This window comes from Heliconius melpomene, chromosome 17 (genome assembly GCF_056956725.1).
Source record: "Heliconius melpomene rosina isolate 202511_hmr_F chromosome 17, ASM5695672v1, whole genome shotgun sequence".
Taxonomy (NCBI): Eukaryota; Metazoa; Arthropoda; class Insecta; order Lepidoptera; family Nymphalidae; genus Heliconius; species Heliconius melpomene.
This window is the reverse complement of record NC_140405.1, coordinates 6,020,192-6,042,461: the sequence shown is the minus strand read 5'-3', so window position 1 is coordinate 6,042,461 and position 22,270 is coordinate 6,020,192. Positions and strand designations below refer to the sequence as shown.

The following is a 22,270-nucleotide window of genomic DNA, read 5'->3' as shown; positions in this document are numbered from 1 at the left end:
GCCGCTGAACTAATATGCTCGAATGCGAATAGGCAGTGCAGACTACTGTATGCTCCTCGATTATCGAGATAATTACTTATCGAGATAATTGATAATTCTAAAATTAATCAACACTGGATTAGTTGATGATTATGTTACAATAGTTGTAGATAAATAATAATGTATAAAATGTATAGTAATAAACTGTCATTCCTTATTGTTTGACCAGTAAAAATACTTCAAGTAGGCACAAAAGAATGGATGATCTGGGAACCTAGTATTAAAACACACTGTTCCCATTAAGACATTTTCCCACTTTCCGCCGAATTCAGACGCCACTCAACACGCTATAGACTTCAGTGGATAATGGGGAACGGAGTGTCTTAAACGGTAAACCTATGTTCTCTCTGCCTGCAGGATACGGTGTGACGTTAAATTATAAAAAAAAATCAATGCATATACACGTAGGTACCTACTGTGAGACCAGAAGATATTAAAAACAATAATTATGTAAATCACGAAGACATCATGTTATGGTTCATTGATCAAATCGCTTAACTGTGAACTTGTCTTATCACATTTGTTAGAATCTAAATAAAGTTAAAATATTTTTTGCAGAGATTTAAATTATAAATATTATTGAAAGAATGAAAATATAGCCTGCGCTAGGTTTCTTGCAAATATCTAAATGTTACAAATCTTGTTTATAAAGTTAAACTAAAAGCTTAAGGTAACGACTTACAAATTCTAAATTACACTTTATAAGCGTATTGATTTCAACTTCTAAAAAACTTTGATGAAGTATTAACGATGTTATCCCACCAGTTCCTTAACTATTATATAAGTATAAAATTATAAAATATTATGTTGATGTTATAATAAATCATGTGTTGCAAAGATTTTATGATCCTTGCCATTTTCATTTGTCAACAAAGACTACATGCTATAATTAACAACTTTAATTGGACTTCCTATATATTTCTATTTGTTTATTTATTTTTCATCAGATATTCCAAATCTGAAATTTTGTAATACCTAATTACAAAAAAAAATTTTCTTTTAAAGTGATTATTAGAAAATCGGTCAAGTGCGAGTTGGTCTCGTCTACGGAGAGTTCTATTTTTATGATTATACGTCAACGGCTACGTGACTTATAAATTTGACAAACTTAAGTTTATTATATACCTAACTAGTGGACCCGGAAGCGGCTACGCCTGCTTAAACTATAAGAATATCTATTAAATATATTTATGAAATTATATTCAGTTTACAATAGAATTAGTAAGAAAATATAAGCTTAAATAATCAAAAAGAATAAAAAGTAGAAACACACTATTAGAAAAAATATCTGAGTTATTGAAATGAACCAACAAAAGAATTAACTAAAGGATATTCTTAATATTAGAAAAAGTTTTCCGTGCGTGCGTACATAGATATCGACTCTATAAAATTACTTAACATTTTTCTATATTAAATAGAATATTTTTTGCGAGCAATATCGAATAAAATGTTCGAGAACCAAAGTGTAGTTTAAATAAATAATAAACAACAAATAATTACATAAAAATTAACAATAGTTGTATAGTGTATGTCGCGGTAACGGTTGCGTAGCGACGCGACGGTTGTTATTAACATGGCAGAATAAATTGCATGTCAAATTAGAAAGTACTTTAAAATATATTAGTTTATATGTACAATGTAATGTTATATAGCCTATAGCACTTCTGAAGAATGCAGCTTTCATACAAAACCAAAACAATGTAAATCGGACCAGTAGATCCAGAGATCTTAGTGTTCAAACAAACAAACAAACAAACAAACTCTTCCGCTTTATTATATTAGTATAGATAGATTATATCATTTTCCAACATTCGGTTTTTTTTCCATTATTTATATATGTTCTCACTTTTCACCAATATTATAACCTACCCTATAGGTTATTTTTTTAGACATGAAATTAGAGACTTTTATAGCGACGCCAAATGGGGAGGAGCCATTTTTATGGAAAATACAACAACAACAATAACGCATAAACGCTCATATTTTTCGATTGCATTTACTTAGAAACAACGGTACGGAACCTTAAAAAGAAAATCAGGTCTATGTATGCAGTCTCTACTTCTGTTTAATAACTGTTTGTGCGAATAAGTACCTATAGATAGCTACAATAAAAGTACATTATTATAATGTATAGACTTAAATACTTATATATATTATAAATAATAAATAATAATAATTCTAATAACATCACATAAAATCTCTTATCCTTTTTAGATATAATACGAACAAGTAATTAGTTACAATGAAAATTTGTTTATTCAAGCCTTTAAGTTAAGCAATAACGAAATGATTAGACACTATATAGAAGACCAACATAATATAAAGTACTGGTACGCTGTCATTAAGGCCGACATTGCGTGGGAGAGAAGCAGCTGATAATAATTTGATAGATATGCGTATACACATATACCTATATACACTGTCCGTCCACACACGGTGATCATCGTACCTCATTTGGGAACTTTATGACCCTCAGTTACGACCACGGTCCCTATAATATGTACATATATCGTTCAATATAGATATTATGTTCTAAAACATATAAACTTTATGTTATTAGACATATGTATATGTTATATGCCCATAGATTTGGAAAATGAGGTAAGTTTCGCGGTTGTTAAGCCGCGTACAGAACATTTTAGTATGTTCATATATTATAATGCACACTTTGCGTAGTAATTTAGTGAAAATTATAAACTAGCAATTTTATCACATTTTAAGGGTAAATAATTTTTTTTATAACAAAAAACTTATTACATTTACAGCTGAATGAAACAAAAACTACCTACTTTCGTACGGATAAGTATGTGATAATTTACCAATTCCTAATTACCACACACATAGTATTTAAGAAGTGACTAAGAAGAAAGTGACTAATAACTTCGTTATTATTATTGTATTCTATAGTATTAATTTATATATATTTTTTCTAGTTCCACATTTAAAAGTTAATAGTTGAGCTTTTTTCTTCTCGTGTATGGATATATCCCCTTACAGAGTTGAGGCAAACCGCAGTAGCTCGGTGCGTCTCTCTCGACATACTCGCGCGCGCCTGATTTGATCAGTCATCGCGATTTATTACGCACTTTTATTTTCATTCTCTGTTTAGCAGCTATTATTATTATCGTAATCCATAATAAGATACATACAACGTGTGAAATAATCCAATTAAGTGTTAACTATTGTATAGAATATTAAAAAAGTCCTATTTAAAATTAAGAATATCTAATAATAACAAATATGTAGCTTAAGTAATTATTACATAAGTTTAAGAAAATTTATTAAATTAACAATACTAAGATTAATACATGTTTATATCGATATATCTGCATCATAGAAATTGCTTGTTTAATAGTTATTTAAACCAGAAGCAATAAACTTTTAAGATATTGGCAAAAAAATCCCACATAACACTAAATGTATCAATATGGGTCGTAAAAGCTATTTTATTAAAGCTGAGTCAGTGATTCAAGCTTATCTTTAGCGTACTAACACAAATAAATTTTATATTATAAATCCACGGCTCTTTGTACTTTGTTACATGTGAATAAATTTTGGTATTTTGTATGATTAATAAAAATAAACATATTGTAATTTTCAGTTTATATATCATAATTTTTTTACAAATGCTTGGTAACTAGTTAAATTTTATATTTTTAATTTTAACTGTTTATTAAATTGCAAAAAAAAACTGAACTATAATAAGATCACTTTTGTTGTCCGTCTGTCCGTCTATTTATCTCAAGATCGCGTATATGTAACAGGCTGAAATTAATTCAAAATATCCAAAATGTACAGTCCCATGGGGTCCCTTCTAAGTCAACGCAATCAAAAGATACGAGCATTTATTTATGATATTCACCTTACACAGTAGACCTATAGGATATTCCCAGTTGACCTAAATAATAGGAGAAACAATTATAAGTATGATATTTATATAATGTACCTGTATATTATACACAGATAAAATATCACGCACGTATATCACGCACGATAGCGAGGTAGTCGGAGAGAACGGAGCGCCAAACGCTACGGTCTCTACATACCTCTTTCGCCTCGTTCACTATCATCAGCCTCTTCATACATGCCTTCCGGGGGATCCTAATGCATTTTACGTGACCTTCCTCCAGTATTTTTGATACTGTGTTTTCGAAGGTCAACCAAGGTCTCCCCCTAACTCTCTTACCGCTCACTTTTCCATCATATACGTAAATAGATATAAATATATTTATAGAATGTTATTATCCTGGAATATTATTATTATACTTAAATGAATAATCTTAGGCAATGATAATGACGACTACAACGCCTTCGCCAAAGTCATCCTTAGCTAAGCTAGTGCTCTATCCAAAGCAAAAGCCCTTTAAAATTATGGTACTAGGACAATCGGGAGTTGGCAAGTCAGGTAAAAGATTTACTTACGGATAAATTAAACATAATTTGTTCTTTAAACTGAAAAATATCAAGTGTGAATAATTAATTAATTTAATAACTTACTTAATTAATTTACTGGTAGAAACTATTAGGTATATTAAAAAGCTTTTAGTTGACAATTAAGATTATCTTCTCAATATTTGCACTTTGTTAGTATAAATTTCAATAAATATTTCATTTCCTCAAATGAAGATCGAACCCACAACCAGTCGCGTTTACAATCACATTTTGTGCGCCTGCACCACGACTGCCCTCAGATTCTAAGGAAAATCTAAAATTATTTTAGATATTACATTAAAATACTATTCTTATAATATTAATTATAATTTTACCATGTACTTATTACTATTTTAGCACTTGTCGTGCGATTTATTACAAAAAGATTCATTGGCGAATACGATCCCACCTTAGAAAAAATATACGCATATCAAACTGTAATTGATAACGAAACTGTTTATTTTGAAATCCTTGATTCGGCTGGGGATCCTCATGTAAGTAACCAGATTTTCTTTAAGTAACTTTAACATAAATTATTATTTTACTATCATATTGTTCTAACAGAGCCAAAACTATAGATAAAAACACTTCCACTTTTATTTTAATAGCTTCATTGTATTAAAATTCTATATTATAAATGGTAATAATAAAAAGTATTTAAAAATTAAATATATTTCAGGAGAGCGAATATGCGAACTTAGAAAGTAACATTAGATGGGCAGAAGCATTTATTTTGATGTATTCTGTTACGGACAAGTGCTCGTTTGATGAGTGCCATCGCTTAAAATTTCTCATCAATTACAACAAGAGACGGCGCAGGCTCACAGCCAGTATGAAGGTTAGTAATTTCATAATCTTAAATATTTCACATATTATTTTCTTAAATATTAAAGCGACAAAAGGCACTGGGGGTGTGACTGTAACGCGACGGTTGCGGGTTCGATCCTCATTTCTTCGCTCTGGCACCTCAGAAAAATCGGAGAAAAGTGGAGAATGGAGTGTCTTTACACTAGTTTATCACCGCATACTCTGCTACAGCGGGATACAGCGTGAAGCAGATTTTTTTAAATTAATGCAGCAATGACAGTATATATACATGTACGAATATGAGCTAATATAGATACTAAAATCAAATTTCAAACGAAACAAACGTAAACAAATTTCTATAGCATTTAAATTCAATAGTAGCGAATCAAAATGATTAACCATTTACATACATATTGAAGCTTTCAGTTCATAGGAGTAATAAGATCTCGCACATGTTACAAAGCAATTAATGATCAGCTTACGAGTTTCCGCGTAACTTCGCCATAGTTAAGTACGTACTGTTTGAAATTTCCATTGTTTTTAGGCTCCATTGTAAAGGGATCTAATTTCAAGAATAATAATTAAAACATGATTTATGTTTTATAAGGGTTTATTTTTTTGTTTTATTAAGTCTAAGATCATGTTCGGCTATTATTTATTCCTTAATTTATCTCAAAACTTCACTACTTTGGTTACGGAGAAAACTTCTTCTCTTGATTAATTAACCCACTCCATTTGAAAGTTTGAGTAATAGGTAGACCCTACCCACCCACAAATTTTGCTCTATCCATATTATACAATATATAGGTACTTTTATCACTAAACACTTCTATCAAAGAGGATTAAATTTAACATTTTTAAATATACATTAATATAAACATACATTTAAAAATATAAAATAAACACTCTACCGAGGGTTCAAGGGTCCAAGCCATCGGTGGCTAGGACTCCAGAGAGAGGAACCTCTCCTCAGAATAAACGCTGTCTCAAGTAAAACTGCCTTCTGAAATCCGGTTCTTGATCCAGTCTAGGCTTTTCGCTATTAAACCGTTAACTGAAACCACTATCGGCACAATGACAGTCGCGTTGACATCCCCCGCGGCAGTAATCTCATGGACTAGAAGCCTAAATATTAATTGAGCCTACTTTGTTTAACTATATTATTATTATGTTTATTTTAACAAGAAAAAGTAAATAATCAATACACTCTATATAACATTTTCAGGACAGTATTTTGGAAACTCCAGTGGTTCTTGTGGGAAACAAAATGGACCAAGTGGGAGACCGTATGGTTAGCACTGATGAAGGACAGCGAAGAAGCAAGGAGATAGGATGCGTTTGCTTCCACGAAATATCTGTTAGGGAAAGCATTGATCAAGTGAGTATTTTATGAATATTTGTTTATTAAAAGATTAAAATTCGATTGCCGCCTGAAAATTAAATTGTTTCCTGACTTATAAAATAGATATTGTAAAAAAATACTGATACTTTATTGTTTAAAAAATAAAAAAACAAAAACACGCAGTTTTCCATTAAATAAATTAAAAAATATTAGAAACACATTCTTAATTTAAAATAGATATTTAAATATTAAAATATAATAAAAATTGTATGTACCAAGCTTAAATTATTGTATCTTATTATTAAAATAGTCCGTTATTCCCATTAGTCCTCTTAAACCCAAACTAAGTTTGAGATCAATTAAGCGCCCTTAAGCCTTAGAGACGATCGTATTTCTGGTAGTGACGTTTTACTTATTTAAACTTTTACTGTGTTTTATGGTAACATCTTATGTTGATGGTAACATCTTATAATATGCTTCAAAATATATAGAGACCATCGTGGCGCAGGTGTACAATGGTGTAATGCGACGGGTTCGATCCCCCACACGAAAGAATGAGTTATTATTTCCTTATATTTTCATTTCTTGGCATTGACACCAAAACAAAATCCTGGCGTTGATTCCCAAAAACATTGCGTATCGAAAATTCGCTGAAATTCGGGCGACTAGGTTCCCCCTAGCAGGAAACCGCTGGATTCAAAGGGCGCAGGACCGGACGGAGTGGCGAGCATTGGGGGAGGCCTATGTCCAGCAGTGGACCTTAAAAGGCTGATGGAGGTTCCCCCTGCTTACCCCGTGAACCTGATTTATTTATTTTATATATAATAAATTATAGGTGTGGAGTGTATTCCGTGATGCACGTCGCTTTTGGAGAGTTGGAAGTAAATGGTCTCGGGGACGCAGTGATCCCGACAAACACCCTACAGTTTTAGGTCGCCCGCTCGCGCGTGCCATATCGGACACCACATCTGAAACCGTCGATATCAACCCTACGTATTGTAAGTAAATATTGAACTACGTTCTACTATTGAATGGGGACAGTTTACACAAATTATTATTTCTGCCTTAATAAATTTTGATTGCCTAATTGAATAATTTGAATTATAGTAAAAACGAACGAACTTATTTTTCACTAGATCTTATGTTGTATTAAGAAAAAAAAAAGTGTTAAACATTTTAAAATGCATATACTTACGAGTGCCTACGTACATTTTTAGGGTTACGAGCATCAAAAAAGGTACCCTCGCAGGGTTTTGTTTTTAGGAGTCACTTTGTTACCTGTTCGTCCTTCTATCAAAAACACTTCTATCAAGATTGCGTAAAAGTACCTTGCTAAAATCTTTATCAAAAATCCACATCTGCAGTCGATAAGAATTCAGAAAAAATAAGCTTCTAAGTCCTCGCAATCAAAATATACGAGTGATATAAGTTAATTATAGGGAAAAATTAATACAAATCTACATTTTTAGTTAATTTCATATAGAATGAGATTATATGCCCGATAATTTAAGTTTGACAATTTTTATAAGCAATCATGAAAATGGAGAACTTCGATTCTCTTCTCTTCGATTCGTGCCAGTTTTTGTTAACGCCTCAACAGCTTCACCAACATGAGTTTGTAGAAGATTGATTATTAATAAATTAATTACCTATACATTAAAGTGAGTAAAATTATTTACTATTAATATTAACCAAAATATTTCAATTAAAATTTTACGCCTTAGAAGGCCCAAATATCATAAATAGAATTATTATATGATTATTGCTGTTACGGGATATAAAGGGAAGCAAGCAAAGCGTAAATTGCTTTATTAAAATAAAACATGTCGCTACCACGTTTCCACAATTAGCGTTGATTTCTTTGAAAACAAAGGATATACTCGTAAATTGAAAGGATATTAAGCCTGTGTTCTTAAAAGGATATTTTATTATTTTTTAAAGTAGGTACTCAAGCTTTATAAAATTTACTCAGTAGTAAATTAATATACAGTAAGTTACTTTAATATTCGAACACAGCGATTTCAATTTTATTCAGCCATTATATCATTTCTAACAAAAGAAACAAAAAAGAATTTAAAAATAACATGAGAACTGTCCCGCTACAATGAGAACGGATCCTTACTACTTTATAAAATCTATTTATAGAGATGAAAAAAGGGAGTGAAAGTAAGAAAAAGATCCAGGTACGGAAATGAAGAAAGGATGGATTGCAAGATTAGCGTAAATGCCAAGATATTGAAATAAATTAATGAAGTGGTAAATTTCCAGAGGGAAACATGTTTAGTACCGACATAGAACCTCAAGGAATACAGCGTCACGCCATCCGTACATAGTGCAAATTCCTAACGTACGGAATAAACGCTTTGAGATCACATTCTTCATTCACGTAGTGAGAGAATTGAACACATTGCCGGCTTAAACTTGCTTATAATATTATAATGGCATGACTTAAACTTGCTTATAATATTATAATGGCATGACTTAAACTTGCTTATAATAACTTCTATTGTACAGAGCTGTAAAGTTTAATAAAGTTATTTAATAATTTGAGAGGTATTTGTAACTGTTAAGACAGAATAGACAGAATAATATGTCAAAATTATATGTTTCTCTTATGGATTTATCCGAATTATATATACAAAAATGAGAATAATTGCCTAATTGCATATATTTATTTTTTACTTTTATGAAATGAAAATTGTGTTTTTCACCTTCTTTTTTCAGCTCCACACTGTATCCCACCTATAGCAGAGAAGACAGGGAACCTAATGTTAATACACTCCATTCTCAACTTTCTGCCGCATGAGGTATTGCGTGTTGAGTGCGTGCGAATCAATTTATAATAAACTTGTGTCACTGCGCCACGACGGCCTCATATTATAACTATGAATACGTATAATAATTATATAAATTTACACTAATTGATTTATGTATTTCAGGTCGGAGGTTTACGGAAGCTGAATTAGAAGAGGGAGATGAAATAGGCATCGTTCGTAGTGACTCTACGTCTTCATCAGGTCATTCAGAATGTATGGATGAGTTCCGGGCTCGAGCAAGCACTGACTCCCGACTTCCACCTCGGCCTGAACGGCCGAGGTACCCACCTTCCACCGGCCCAATACCGAATCCAATAAGAAGAATGAGCGTTTCTATGAGGGGAAACAATGCGAATACTTATTAATAAATCATATTCCTCTACATATAAAATTAATACAATGACCTTATGTTAACAAGAAGTGACTGAAGCCTTCGAAGGCTGAGGCGCTAAATTAGTATTTTGGCGGTAAGGAGTAGTGGTTTTAAATATTAATGTTATCATCGACGATTAAAATAGTATTGCAAAGAATTTGTTAACGATTTAAGCGTATTTAAATAAGTTTAAAAAAAAAATTGAATTATATATGAAATTAAATTCGATTATATTGTTGGTACTAAGTAATAAGATCGCTATTTATAAAATGATACAGAGACTATACTAGAACAAACAAAATTAAAAAAAACTGACTATCAATGTACCTACAACAAATAAAAATTTAAACGCCTTACCAATTTTCTGAACCCAGTTTAAGAAATAGACAGAACAAATAGATAATATATTAAATTTATGTAAAATTAAACAAATAAAATGTTAAATAAATATTATAAATTTAAAAAGTCGTTTATATTCAGCATTTGTATATAAACTAACTTTGCTTTGTTTACGTTATATTATACGAAAAAATTTTAATATTGTTTAAGTGTATTCACGGAAAATTTATTGATTATTTTAGTTTAATAATCTACCTCTGAAATCTCGTAAAATTTTAAACGTTTGTACTGTAATTTATAGGCGCTCAAATATAAATTAAATATTTTTCCAATAATTTTCTAGAACTCTATCATATACAAGAAGTAAAAACCGGTTAATCAATTTCAGGATTTTAGGTCAACTGGGAAAACGAAGTACAACTAAGATATGTACACATGCACTCATTTTGTATGCAATTAACTACAAATATAAGTTTCTCTGTACTCGTATATACAAACTATGTAATGAACCTAGAGTGTTAAGACACTCCGTTCCCCCCTTTCTATCAATTTTTTGAGGCATTCTGTGTTGAATGGCGGAACGCAACGATGGGGTTTTGCTTTGGTGCCAGAGCGATAAAATGAAAATATTAATAAATAATAATTTATTCCCTCTGCCGGAGATCGAACCTACAGTCACACCTTTGTGTCTCTGTGCCACGACGGCCTCATGTATAAAAGTCAATAGATAACATTTTTATTAAAAATAATTCTGAGCTGAAATACCAACTGCGCAACTATAGGGACACTTTTTATTGTAATAGATATGGAAATACTTGTATATATATTTATAATCATAATAACCTTTCTTTTTGCAATGTTCTCCGTGGACACGAATAGATTGGCCTTTTAATATAAATGGCATAGAATACGAATACTATTACAAAATAGACTAGGTACTTAATCCCTTAAGTCCTTTGATTTTCTGAAATAATTTGTATTTCTACATTCACTAAAAATAAAAGATATGGCCGTTTATATCGCAAAAAAACACGTATTTCGATACTACAAAGAGAATCCACAATAATAGGGTACTTCCGGTTGACCTAGAATTATGAAATTTGGCAGCTATCATCTACAGATAATTCAAAATCTATCATCTACAGAGAATTCAGGAAAAAATCTGAAAATTTTATATGTATGGTTAAATTCTAAAAAGTCTTAAAAGGGGGCCATAATATGGTATTAAAGCCGCTAGTTCAAGTGAAGTATCAAATAAAAGAGCTCTGCTTGCTTGAAAGGTTTGAATTTCAGAAAAGCTCCAATTTTTTACAGAACCCTCTGCGAGCCCGACTCGCGCTTGACCGGTTTTTAAAACATTACGTTGGTTGACGTTCACGGAACTGAACGCCAATGAAAGAGTAGGTATATAAATATACATTTACTTAGGCTGAATGATCATCTGCAACATGTCAGAATACTGGCAAGTGCGTGAGGATAGTGCGTCTAGAAGAACGTAATTGCAGAATGAAAATAAAAGATTGCAGCTAATCTAATCCAGTAAGTACTTACTGTTAAGTATTCATTTAAATTTTAAAGTATCTATTTACATATAAACTTGTGCATAAACATCGCTACATTGTAAATCCATTATTTTTGCTGGATGTTTCTCAATGTCTCATTTATATAATGGGAAACGATCCGACGTTTTGTTTCTTAATATAAAAATAGTTGCTAACGTACTTTTATTGCTCTCAATCCGATACTTGTACGTAACGACTTCATACGAGGTAGGCAACAAGCGGTACACGCGATGGACCGAATGGAAAATTTATGATTTCTTAAGGTCAAAATGCATTACCACGTGTATAGATTAGGTTTATCACAATTTACTAATTACTTGTTTACATTTCGACATTCAAGCATTTTCTTATAATCCACTTTCCCAATTCTAACATAGTACCTAATACTTAAGAAAAATTAAATAAATTATGAGTTGTAAGAATTATATTTAATGTATTATATTATACACAGGTATAGCTATATACTTTGCATATGTTATATTTTATAGAAACACTGGGTATACGTTTTTTTAGAGATGCGCCAAATATTCGTTTGGTATTCGGTGTAATCGGCATCTTTTTCAATAATCGTATTCGGTCGAATTATTCGATTTTGGCGCCCAGTACATTCGGTTCGGGTATTTCTATTTAAAAAATATAATTGGCTTTTTTATAAAGAATAAAATTAGGCTGCCATTGCGCAGTGTAAGCGCGCTGGAACTTTGGGTTATCTCAAAATGAAAAAAAAAACTAAATTATCTATTTATAAAAATGTAAACTATATAAATATTTTATCATTAAAGATACTAAAATTATTATCATTTTATTTTAGCATTTAAATAAAAATATGAAAAAAGCTATTTTAAAAGTTTGCTTATAGTTTAATTATATCGTATCTAATTAATTTTTTTTGGACAGATATTGCTGACCTTATCGTTATATTTAATTTTAAAAGTTTATCTATAAAAAAGAGGTGAAATGCTAAATATAAGGAATACGTGGAGAGTAAAAAATCATTATATACTCGTGTAAGCTATTACGACGCCGTACGCACTGTTTTGTATCAGGCAATGTCTTGATCCAGGCGGAAAGTAATTTTAAGTTTGATTAAACAGTTGCAAATTGCTTAATTATTTTAAGAATATAGAGGAAGAATAATAAATTCGTTACATTTTTCGGATCATTGTATTTCATTAGTCGTTAAAATCTCTCTCATTATTCGTTAATCTCTATTTGTTGTAAGTTTGTAATTACAACGTATATCAGATTAAGTTAACATAAAAAAAATACTTAAAATCTCTCCTACTAATACAGAATACTCATCCGACTCTACTTTTTAAAAAAAAAAGAGAAAAAAAAAAGATATTTATACACCAGAATGGAAAAGCCACGGCCGTATAAAAATATCCGTTAACCGAACGACAACGACGCCTGTTTGTTTACTAGCGTCGCCATCGCCACGTGATGCTCGTGTGATAGCAGCGCAGGACAGGGGACCAGAGTAACCAGGTCGACTTCTTACCCACCGCGGTCCGCGTCTGCGCTCTATTTATATCCCATTTGACTAGGTACTATTCGTCCTACATCCCTACACTACTGCAATTGCATCTCACTGTTAACAATATGCAATTGCGTATTACATAATAGATGTCTATTATTCTATTTGGTTGGTGTGGATGTTTTGATATGCGCGAGAACAGTGTGGACGACGATTTTTTGATGATATTTAAGAAAATTAATGATAATCTGAGGGTATTGTGGGTACTAAGGGTATCCGGTAATTAGGCAAAGTGCGGCGTTGAATTACGCCACTCACCACTCAAAAATCGGCGGATAGTGGGGAACGGGTTATCTTAACACTAGATAACATATGCCTATTCTGCTTTATGCGGACGCTGAAAAAATAATACCTAGTCATATTTTAAAATATTTACCTAGACAATTTTCACTTAATAGGTAATATTAAAATGGTAGTTTCATATAAATGTTTATGTAATGAATGTATTTAACTATGAATTAGTAATTATAATTTTATTTCACTTATTATCACTCAAAGTCACATTTAATACTTAGTTATTAAATTATAATTTTTAATATAAAACCTATAAATTAAATAGAGATAATAATTTAATTATAGAGAATTTAATCAATAAAACATTTCATAAATATTTGACATACCTACTACAAAGTTGGAATTATTTAATAGTACCTCAGCTATGCGTGTTTTATTTATAGCATTAATAAAGGTCTAAACTTATACTAAAAGTGACTTTTTATCGGTGCGGTAAAGCAGTGTATTTATTTACCATAAAAATCTATAATTATTAATAATATGAACAATAGATTTTAAATTTAAGGTAAACTATGCTTAAAATGTGAAATGTGAAATGTGTGCAAATGAATCGAAGTTTTTTTTTTTTTAAGCTTCACGTTATATCACGCTCACAGCAGGGTAGGCAGAGAGAACCTAGTGTTAAGACACACCATTCGCCATTATCTGGCGAGGTGCGTTATGTGTGGCGGAATTCAACGTTAAGCTTTGCTTTGGGAATCGAACCTGCAACCGTCGCGTTAAGAATCATATGCTTGTGCCACTGCTTCACTACTGAACTCAAAGAATCGAAATTGAAATCACAAATATAGTTTATTAAGCAATAGTATAGGATAAAGATAGAATAAGGATAAATACAATGCATGTGTTACTTGTAAACTTCACATCGTACCCACTATTGAGGATGCCGCTGTGACACATGAGTAATGAATATTTTATTGCCTGTTGTTGTACCTACTGCTCATCAGATAGTGAACTAGAACTCGCAGTAAATATAGCACCAGAGTCAGTTTAACATCCTTTAGCTTCTTCGCAGTAAACAAAATATAACGTAAATGTAGACTTTACGAGACAATAATATATTATTTGTTGTCCGCCATTACTGAAATAGTAAAAGAATAGTAAATTTTCTCACTAAAACAATAAATTGATCAGGTTTAAAAACATATGTTTTTCTTACCTATGCCTAATTTTTAATTTGGTAATCAAAATCCTTATCATTTAGACATTGTTGAGGTATTATACTAACCATTATATTACCCTTTAACATTTGAAAAGTAACAACCAATTTACTTGTACATCTTCTGTACTCGGTCACAAATAGATTAAGAAATATTACGCAGACGTCGGACGGAGTATATAAGTAGCTTTTAAGTACAGTCACTAAAGGTAATAAAAGCACTCGCATTCTCACAAATACGATACAAGCTTACAGCGCTAAAGCACTAAAGACTGGCTTTGATAGCAGTTTAAAGGCATAATCATGAATAGAGCCCTGTAAACGAAACCGACTCGTAAATGTAAGAGTCTCATCTCAACGGGCAATTTCGCAGATTTCTGTTTTTAGTTACGTAAATAACAAACTTCTTCTAGAGTTTAGTCCATTTGCTCGCTTACAGTCGTAAACTTTCCTTTCTTGGGAGTCTCTAATAAATTTACACGATGGATGCATTCCAAAGGAACTTGATTCATTAAAAAATATTTTCATTAATATACCTCAGGAAATTACCACTTACGTCTATGTGTATTTCTTTGGTTCTCACAGTAGTGCCTTTTTAATCTAATAAATAGTTTTACTGATGCCTATACTATTCTTAATTATTGAAAAAAATATTTGATTAATTAATTTTTTAAGCGTAGGTACCTACATATACCATCTTTTTTTCTACATGTAGGTATGTATATAATATCTCTTATCGACAATTGAAATGGATGATTAGAAAGTTTATATAAACTAAAATATTAATAGATAAAACATCAATTAAGAAAATGATAAAGATATCAGAATCCAAACATGATAATTTTGAGTAATAAATTTATATAACCAAACACTTGTATAATTATTTTTAAGGCCCATGAAAAATGTTTTATTACCTAACTGTATGTTTGTTTCTACGTAGCGTTGTAGAGACCAAACGAATTGACTGATTTTCATCACTCTTATGTCAATCTATTCGTCTCAAGCGACAATCTACGCCTTAATGTCACAATATACAAAAAATCGTCGAAATATAATGAAGTATAGTTTCGTTGAATAAGTATACAATAACTATTGTTGGGTTCTTTTTATATAATTATTATTTTAATATTTGTGGGCATAGTATCACTCATGCAAATTTGAGTTTGTCAACTTTTGTAAGCTATGATTCCCATTGACCTGCAATCCTGAAATTGATATGGGTTCCATAGAAATATTAATAAATAAATTGAAAATTAAAGATTCAATCAATTCAGTCAAACTGTTATATAAAATAACTGTTACGACAATTAGCAAATTTGTCGAACTAAATACTTTTTAATTGACATAACTTTTTTATTTATGAACCGATTGTAATAAAATAAACCCTATATATTTTCGGAAGCTTGCCAGAATCCAATAGTGAAAACCGCATCTAAATCGGTTAAGTCGATTCTGAGATTAGCGATAACAAACGCACAGACACACAGACAAAAAATTAAAAAATCATTGTTTTGGGTTCTACTACGTTAATAAAGGTTCCCAATAACATTTTGTTTTAAATATCTTCCAAGTACAGACACCGATCCTCTTACGATTTTATTATAAGTATAGATTAATAAGGTTAACAATGTATTTAATTCAAACGTCAGTAGCTACTAGAAGTTACCGCAGACATAATAGACGTAGCACTTTAGATAAGCTAAAAAGGAAGAGACGTAGCTACAATCTAGATAGGTGCGTATCAGGTCATAGGTCACTCACTAAAAGCTATTTCAATCACTTAGTTGCAGTTAATGAGGCGTTGTTCATTAGATGTTAATAGCTGAACAAAACAATGCCGATAACTGGCCTTGCTGCGTTCTAGATTGGGAACATCAAACCAACGACAATATTAGATCCATTGCTGTAAATAGAATCTTGTTCGTCCAATTTAGAGCAAAATTTATACAACTTTAGGAATTTTCTTATCGCATCAAAGCTGCATTCAGATCATAACCGTCCATCACTATTAGGTATGATTACCCTAAATCTAGATTTAAATCAATGCCATTGCTCACTTTTTTTTTATGGAAAAAAGGACAAGGCAAACGAGCGTTCGGGTCACCTGATGGTGATCACCGCCGCCCACGACCCCGTGCAATACCACAGGAGCTATAGGTGCGTTGCCGGCCTTTGAAGGTACTCATATCGTACCGACCTGGAAACACTGCCGCGGATAGGCCATTCCACAGTTCGGTGGCGCGTGGCAGGAAACTTGAAATCTTAGCTATAATAAAAACAACAACATTGTATATAGATGCATTTAAGTAAAATTATCTTTTATAGGTTTTATATGCTATAAAGCAAAGCAATGTAATTATATTGATAAATTGATTAGTTAAGATTTTTGACAGAGATCCCCGTAAGGGTCTGCCGGCCCCGACCTCAGCCGTCACTGGTTATCTACGCTAATTAAATTGAGGAACATACCAATAAATGATAATAATGAGACTAATTATTTTGCAAATATAATTTTCAAATTCTGTACACTGGCCTTTGTTACTAATCTAAAATTAAATAAAAAAAATGTATTTTGTGTATTTCTACTGTAATTGGCTCTACAGAATTACAAGTATTGAATATAAGAAGATAAGCTAATAAAAATCAAGCTTGTGATCGATCACAAATTACACCAAATTATAATTTAACTGCAACGTTGCAAAATTAAAATTCGTTTTAATAATTGGATAGTAACAACTTTATAATAAATAATTTAAATTTAGAACTCTGAGTAAAGTGAACACTTCATTCTAAGAAATTGTTAAAAGAGACTACCTGCATACAAATAAAACGCATCTTATTCTTCATAAAAAGCACACACAGACATTGAGCCTTAACAAAAAAAAACTGTTCAAGTGCGAGTCGGACTCTTCTACGGAAAGTTCCGTACCAATTTGAGGGTAAGATAAACGAGAAGTACCTACTACATATAAAAGTTGACAAACTTAAGTGTGCACTCATTTTGTGTAAATTGAACTGCAATTATAAATTTCTAATAGTAGTATGATTATATTTTTTTAATAGTAGTATATATGTAATATAAATAAAAAAAACTATTTTGCGGACTTTTTCTTGTGCTGTGCATGTTCTTACTGTGTCCCAAATTTCATAACTGTAGCGCCAGGGGAAACAACTAATAGATTTTTATTAATATTCAAAATGCAGAAAAGTTATGCATAAATGCTCATCTTTCCATTATGTTGATTTACAATCTTGATTGTTTTCTGTGCTCCAAGGTGCAAACCTAATTATTTGATATTAGTTTCAACTTTTTATCCTCATTTAATCTGGAGATAAGCGGTCGCGACAGACGGACAGCAAAGTGGTCATATGAGGGTTCTATTCTTTTCCTTTTAATGTATACAACCCTAAAAACAAAAAAGATATGGCAGATTTCACCAGAGAAGCAGACAATTACCTACATACAGGTACCTAAATGTCTTAATACTAAGCGTAGATACTAAGACAATCCTGTGAAACAATATAGAATAGTAATATGAAACTATTTTGTAGAACTGTTTTATATTCACTCTTAAGTAATTATAATAATAAATATGAGCGATTGCTAAAAATAGCAATATAAAAAAGTATGTTCTATATGTAATAATTATATACTTATTACAAATTTAATAATAAATTGTTGATTATTATTTGATTTACTTACTTCATTTTCAGGATTCCGAAACCGTTGTTCGGTTGCCAGCTAGCAACCAGTGGCTCTTAGCGATTGTTTTGAATATATACGAGCATTTTTTTGCCCTAACTACATTTGGTAGGTAGAGGCCCTGACCCCTAAAATATATTTAGATGATGAACACGAGCACATACATACGTACGTCTTAAGCGTATATATTTAAAAAAATATAAGAAAAGTAGATTTGAATTTTATCTGAAGCATAAGCTCAAATGAATAAATACTAATATAAAAAAAATATACATTTAATTTTTGATAAGTATTACAATAACATTGCAACACAAAATGCCTAGCTTCTCTTATAATAGCTACTTTTAAGATAATTTTATGCAATACATACCTCTCTATAAGTGACACAAGGCGACACAGTTATACAAAGATTAATTATCCTTAGCAAGCAAAGGGCTACATCTATCAATAGGATGTCAGTTTGCCACTTGTAAATAGTATTGCTATATTAAGCAACTACAAGTTATTGCAAAGAAATGACTATAAATAACTAATGTCAGTGACTCGTCGTAGCCGTCTGGTAGACGATGCTGTCAGTGAACCTCAGCCTCACCGCGGGATATTCCATCCCTCATTGTTTACATATTATTCAAATGATAGCTCGGTAAGAATAAACATAAATGTATGTATAAATAACAAAAGAAACTCATTCCTCGTTATTTCTTGTATTAGCTACAGGTAATGTACTAAAATTCATTTTTCTTATGTGGTCGTGACAGTATTCTAGCGGACGCGCGCAGCTTCGCTTGCGTATTTAGGGATGAATTCTAATAACCCATGAAACATGTTCAATGAAATATTTTTAAGAGTCTAAATTTCAAATTTTATAAAAATCGGTGGCGATTTAAGAATTTTTCCATACAAACTTTCAACCCCTTATTTGCCCTTAGGGGGAGAATTCTAGAAAACGATGAAACACGTGTTCAATTAAATACTTTTAAAAATCTAAATTTCAAATTTTATAAAAATCGATAAAGATTTAAATTTTTTCCATACAAACTTTGAACCCCTATTTGACCCCTTTAGGGTTAAAATTTTTCAAAATCCCTTCTTAGTGGATGTCCAGATTACAAAAGTAAACTTTTGTCCAAATTTAACGTTTCTACCATCAGCGGTTAAGGCTGTGCGCGCGTCTTACCTCAGTCAGTGAGGACAAGTCCTTTTATATATATAGATTAAGCACTAAATTAATTAGACAACAAAATTAGCCTTGGAAAGGCAAGTATAACTATGTATTCAAAATGTACCTGTTATAAAATGTGTGCGGCTCCTCGTTAAACATACTGTGAGTTTGCTTTGACAAAATATGATAAAATATATAAGTAGAATGTTTTTATACTGATCCATATACGAGGTAGGATTTCCAATCTCAGTATTGCTGGATTCCATATCATTTTCCTTTTCCAGTCCCGCTTGCTGCAGGATTACAGGCGCGGGATCCGCGGGATTAGAAAGAAGAATACGAGCTTTCCCTAACGTCGCTCGCTCGGAACATCAATGATTTTGTATGTTGTTTGATAAAAGTGAACTTCAGCCATTTAAATTCGATACATTCAATATGATAGGCTTAGAAATGAAAATGCTTTTAGTTTTATTTTAAGGCTAGCTGTAGGCGACTTCCTCTACATTGGAAAGAATTCTCTAAATAAATTTGAAGAATTTGGTTTAGTTATGACTAAGTGTATCCTAGAATCATTATAACCATTTATTTAGATATGATTTAGAAAGTGAAAATTTACATACGAGGTGTGTTCAAAAAGTAAGGTGACTTTGTATTTTTAAGAAAAAATATTTATTTATTTATCAATATTTATGTTGTCCCCTTCAAAGTAATCCTCAGATACAATACACTTATGCCAACGGTTTTTCCAATCGTCAAAGCACTTCTCATAAGCACTTTTCTTTTTCTTTTTTTTCTTTTCTTCTCTTCAATCGTTGCAAATCTCCGTCCTTTCATAGGTCTCTTTAGTTTTGGGAACAAGAAAAAGTCACATGGGGCCAAATCCGGTGAATATGGTGGCTGAGGCATGATTGTGGTGTTGTTTTTGGCCAAAAAATCTCTCACCAGCAAAGATGAGTGAGCAGGGGCATTTTAGCAATTTCGGAACAAACTTCGCTGACACACGTCTCATGCCCAAAACGTTAGAAAAAAATTCATGGCACGAGCCAAGCGATATACCAACATCCTCAGCAACTTCTCTGATAGTGATTCGACGATTTTCCAGAACAATTTTCTTCACTGCTTGAACGTTTTCATCAGTTGTTGACGTGCTTGGGCGTCCAGAGCGAGGCTCGTCATTGGCATCTTCTCGGCCATCTTGGAAGAGTTTGTACCACTTGTAAACATTTTTTTTACTCAGAACAGTTTCACCGTATGCCACTGTCAACATTTTAAGTGTTTCGGAGCACTTTATTTTATTTTTTACACAAAATTTGATGCAAATCCTTTGATCCATATTTTTCGATAGCAAGAAATCGCCGAGCACGCAAAACACTTATAACCTTTACGCCTCTCCCAACCAAACAAAAAATGCTATACACTTGAAACTTGGTACAGATGTTCGGGCAGAATGTACCAACATAACAAATTAAAAAAATCGATAATCGAAAGTACGTTGCCCGCCAAATTTGAAAAGTCATCTTACTTTTTGAACACACCTCGTATATTATATTTCATACTAAAAAATCATTAAATCTTAAAATTGCAGTCCATTTCATATAAAATGAGTGAGTGCGTACGTCTGCAATCTTAAGTTTGTTAACTTTTGAATTATACTTCCCGTTGACACAATTATCATCCGGAGATTGAGATTTCCGTACCAAAATGGAACCTTTGGTATATACGTCCGACTCGCATTTGACAAGATTTTTAAGGGGTAGGAATATGAACAATATTATTATATCGTAATATAAAATATATAATAAAAAAAAATCTACTCATATGATATTATAATGAAGTTTAATTATTTTAATTATCAAATTTGCTCAGTTCGCAGTATGTTCTTATCTACATATTATATTTATACGTACACACTACACATAACATATATTTCACTTTAATTACAGTAGTATTTTAATATAGGTTGATAAAAATAATTTTGCTATTTTTGTATATTTTTTTTATTTATAAATGTAAGAGATAGGCACTGTGGCCGATAGCTTAAATACACGTAAGTAACTGTTTTTTTTTATATTTCTTTGTTTATGATATCCTCTTAGCAGTCCATATCTAAAACAAATAAAGGAATTTTTAATATATTTCAGTGTAAGTTCATTGTAGTCACGTTGTAAAATAAAGTAAAAAAAAAGGTTCTGCTTATTTGTTTTTGCCTTATTTTATTTTTTATAAAAATCCATTTATTTAATTTTACAACTGAAGCACTCAATTACGCACAAGTTTTAGTACATTTAAGTCGTTAGTACTGCTACTTGTTAGTAACAAAGACATAACAGTACTATTGCACACACGCTCAAAGGACTCAAGAACACACCAACTTTAAAGGTGGTTTGTTCATGGTTTATTTGAATTCACCCCTAAGGGTAATAAGCAGGCGAAGCTGCGCGCGCCTGCTAGTTATAAATATTATAATTCCTGAACTTCTAACGGTTAACGGTTGTGTTTTTAATTTAAACCTTCCATATTTACTTATATATCATGTTTTTTTAGTTTCTTCTTCTTCTGGGCTGAAGGAACTTGGAAACATAGTGTTAAGACACTCCGTTCCCATTAGGACACTTCCTTTCCCCACTTGGAGGCATTGCATGTTGCGTAGCGGTACCCAAATCCACGCTTTGCCTCGGTACCAGAGCGACAAAGATGAAAATATAA

The 22,270-nt window shown here is 31.6% G+C and overlaps 1 protein-coding gene and 1 pseudogene across 1 annotated transcript; one reads left to right on the top strand and one right to left on the bottom strand.

Annotated features, from left to right (window-relative positions):
- Positions 1-3,047: 3,047 nt before the first annotated feature.
- LOC146530000 (ras-related and estrogen-regulated growth inhibitor) lies at positions 3,048-10,232 on the top strand. The gene is made up of 6 exons (XM_085201078.1): positions 3,048-4,444; positions 4,828-4,964; positions 5,150-5,308; positions 6,503-6,655; positions 7,455-7,617; positions 9,559-10,232. Exons 1-6 carry the CDS (start codon positions 4,327-4,329, stop codon positions 9,798-9,800), a joined length of 972 nt encoding a protein of 323 aa, XP_085057204.1. The 5' UTR covers positions 3,048-4,326; the 3' UTR covers positions 9,801-10,232.
- A 10,197-nt stretch (positions 10,233-20,429) lies between these two features.
- LOC146529999 (protein GVQW3 pseudogene) lies at positions 20,430-20,831 on the bottom strand (annotated as a pseudogene).
- Positions 20,832-22,270: the final 1,439 nt, after the last annotated feature.

Bases quoted from the DNA above. Each gene is read 5' to 3' on its own strand.
- LOC146530000 (XM_085201078.1), top strand. From the start codon at position 4,327: ATGATAATGACGACTACAACGCCTTCGCCAAAGTCATCCTTAGCTAAG. The intron at 4,965-5,149 runs GTAAGTAACCAG...AATATATTTCAG, and splicing joins ATTCGGCTGGGGATCCTCAT to GAGAGCGAATATGCGAACTT. The intron at 6,656-7,454 runs GTGAGTATTTTA...AATAAATTATAG, and splicing joins TTAGGGAAAGCATTGATCAA to GTGTGGAGTGTATTCCGTGA.